Source organism: Miscanthus floridulus, chromosome 16 (genome assembly GCF_019320115.1).
Source record: "Miscanthus floridulus cultivar M001 chromosome 16, ASM1932011v1, whole genome shotgun sequence".
Lineage (NCBI taxonomy): Eukaryota > Viridiplantae > Streptophyta > Magnoliopsida > Poales > Poaceae > Miscanthus > Miscanthus floridulus.
The window spans coordinates 53877757-53880544 of record NC_089595.1 but is presented as its reverse complement, the minus strand read 5'-3'; the positions used below and the strand labels follow the sequence as shown (position 1 = coordinate 53880544).

The following is a 2788-nucleotide window of genomic DNA, read 5'->3' as shown; positions in this document are numbered from 1 at the left end:
TCATGGTTAACAGCAGTTGTGATTTGTTCTTGTGAGGCATGCTTATGGTTTTTTGGAGGGAATATCAGAGTTATTCCTTTTAAGATGGTTAGTCGGACAGCCTATTGCTCAGGTTGTGGGTTAATATAGGCAGCTCCTCCTCACAATAGATCTTTCATATAGAATGCAAATGAACATTTTTGTGCTCCATACAAATTAGACTACTACATGCATACATTTTTCTCGCCCACTCGTCTTTTCCTGGTTAAGGAAATAGCGAATGCTGTATGCATGTACTTGATTTGATATAATTTGATATAATAATGCTGCATGGAAACACATAACAATACAAAGGAAAAAATTCAGGGACTCCAAATATAAAGAAAGAAGGCAACGGAAGAGGCGCGCGAGCCACAAAAATCACTAATACTAGGCACAATGGGTGATGGGACGCAATGGCTGGCTACTAGATCCCCCGTTGGACGCGCTTACGTGAGGCACGGCAGAGCACACACTTGGCGGTCCTCCCATGGCCGTGTGGGCTGCACTCTTGTACGCTACAAAACTTTTCTTCCCTCCTCACCTCCTCAACACTTCCAAACCCTATGCATCATTGATCGCCCTATGCTGCTCACAAACACACCACAGCTCGACGTGCCCTCTCGCAAAATTTGAGCAGTGTTTCCTCGTTCCCTTGTCCATTGGTGTTAGTTTACTTGCTTTCCCTCGTCCTCCCAATCAACAGTGTTGGAAACACAAGCACAGGAATAGCTCATGGATGATAATAAGGTGAAAGATAATGAGCATGAGAAGCATGATGGGGCTGATATTGAGGAAGAAGAAGAGGATGAAGAAGGCCACAAACGCTTTGTTGTTCTTGGGCCCCAAGTCCCCCTCAAGGAACAGCTCGAGCTCGACAAGGTATCTGCATTAACATCTTCATCTCTGTTTTGACCATTTAGGAAAAAAAGGTGATATCTTACTTGTTAGTGTAGGATGATGAGAGCCTGAGGAGGTGGAAGGAGCAACTCCTTGGGCAAGTTGACACAGAGCAGCTCGGAGGTGATTTTAGCCTCTTCTTTGCATCTTTTCCTTATATTCATACAGACTTTGGTGGATTTCTGAACATATAACAAATTTTGTTGCAGAAACTGCCGAGCCAGAGGTTAAGGTGCTTAACCTGACCATCCTATCACCGGGCCGGCCAGATCTAGTCCTACCAATCCCATTCCAGGCAGACGATAAGGGCTATGCATTTACACTCAAGGATGGCAGCCTCTATAGCTTCCGTTTCTCCTTCACTGTCTCCAACAACATCGTGTCAGGCCTCAAGTACACCAACACCGTCTGGAAGACTGGAGTAAGAGGTGTGCAACACCAAATATGCCTGTGCATGATTACTATTTTCTAGTACTGAATACAACTTGATTAGATCTTTGTGTTCTGCTCATGCAATTTTCATTGAATCTGCCGACCGAGTCATATATTACAGATGACAGAAAGTTTGAATCTCATAGTCTTTGTATATGAACTTACTAAGAATAGACATCAGTGTGAAACTTGCTATTTTAATTTGTTTTTGTTTGAATAGACAACTTATTGTTTCTCCAGTTCATGATATACTTAAAAATGCAGTAAGATTTGCTGCATTAGTGACATTTGTAGACAGTTTTTTTGTACGTAACATTTGAAGATAGTTTTCCTAGTTCATAGTAATCCTCTTATGAGGCAATGCATGATTCACATTATTGTGACAGTATTTTAAGATGTAAAAATAATAACGTGGTACATAAGTGCTGAAAACAAAAACAAAAAGAATCAGGGAATCAGGTTCATGTTGCAGGATAAGTCATTGCATTAGTCATCAAACAAAAAGAATAACATGAGTACCTGTAGACATTTCCATACGGTACATGAGTGTAGGATTTGATTCTTCATGGTCTACCTGCTATTATCCTTTTTAAGTCGTTGATATTTTCCCCCTTTATTGCAGTGGAGAACAAGAAGATGATGCTGGGGACATTCAGTCCCCAGCTAGAGCCGTACGTCTATGAGGGTGAAGAAGAGACCACACCTGCTGGCATTTTTGCAAGAGGTTCCTATTCTGCTAAACTAAGGGTACCTCTATTTACCAACTTTTATTTCTCATTAATCCTTCATCATTGTTGCTTCACCAATCATTAATAACATTATGTATTCTCTTATAGTTTTTTGATGATGATGGCAAGTGCTATTTGGAGACGAGTTACTATTTTGAGATTAGAAAAGAGTGGCCAGCAACCCAATGATATGGAGCAGCGTTGGCTTCTTTAAATATGTTAGAACTCTTAGTTAAGACAAGCAGACGATCTATTTTATTGCTTCTAAACAATGATTGCTTCACATATCGTTGTCGTTAACCACCTTATTTTGATTCCGTTATTTTACACTCTCTGTTGCATAATATTGTTAATTCACATTATAGAATCAGTCATGTATGAAGAATCAATGATATATTTATGTACTGATGACCTTCTTGTTTCTCTGAAGCACGCACGCTCCCAGCTTCCTTCACTACTTCATCAATTGTTTAACATTTCTCTATCCTGTAGTCACTTTGTTATCATTTATTTTCAAGAACTTACCACTTCTTATTGTATGAATGCATTTGACCCAGTTGTCAGGTCAAGGTTGTTTGTTTGAAAGGCTACAAGCTAATCTATTTTTTTAACCTACCGTTTTTTTTTAAAAAGGAGCAAAACTCTTCTTGGAAAGCAATTCAGAGCATGATAAGCTGTGATACAAGACTCCAATTCTGGGATTACCAGCT

At 39.8% G+C, this 2788-nt stretch overlaps 1 protein-coding gene across 1 annotated transcript; it reads left to right on the top strand.

Moving 5' to 3' along the window:
• Positions 1 to 558: 558 nt before the first annotated feature.
• Positions 559 to 2507, top strand: LOC136513602 (rho GDP-dissociation inhibitor 1-like). Its single transcript, XM_066507572.1, has 5 exons — positions 559 to 900; positions 975 to 1041; positions 1128 to 1346; positions 1973 to 2097; positions 2187 to 2507. The coding sequence occupies exons 1-5, from the start codon at positions 754 to 756 to the stop codon at positions 2265 to 2267; spliced, it is 639 nt and encodes a 212-aa protein (XP_066363669.1). The 5' UTR covers positions 559 to 753; the 3' UTR covers positions 2268 to 2507.
• Positions 2508 to 2788: the final 281 nt, after the last annotated feature.

Coding starts and splice junctions, on each gene's coding strand:
- LOC136513602 (XM_066507572.1), top strand. CDS start 754: ATGGATGATAATAAGGTGAAAGATAATGAGCATGAGAAGCATGATGGG. Junction 1,042..1,127: donor TGACACAGAGCAGCTCGGAG/GTGATTTTAGCC, acceptor ATTTTGTTGCAG/AAACTGCCGAGCCAGAGGTT. Junction 1,347..1,972: donor CTGGAAGACTGGAGTAAGAG/GTGTGCAACACC, acceptor CCTTTATTGCAG/TGGAGAACAAGAAGATGATG.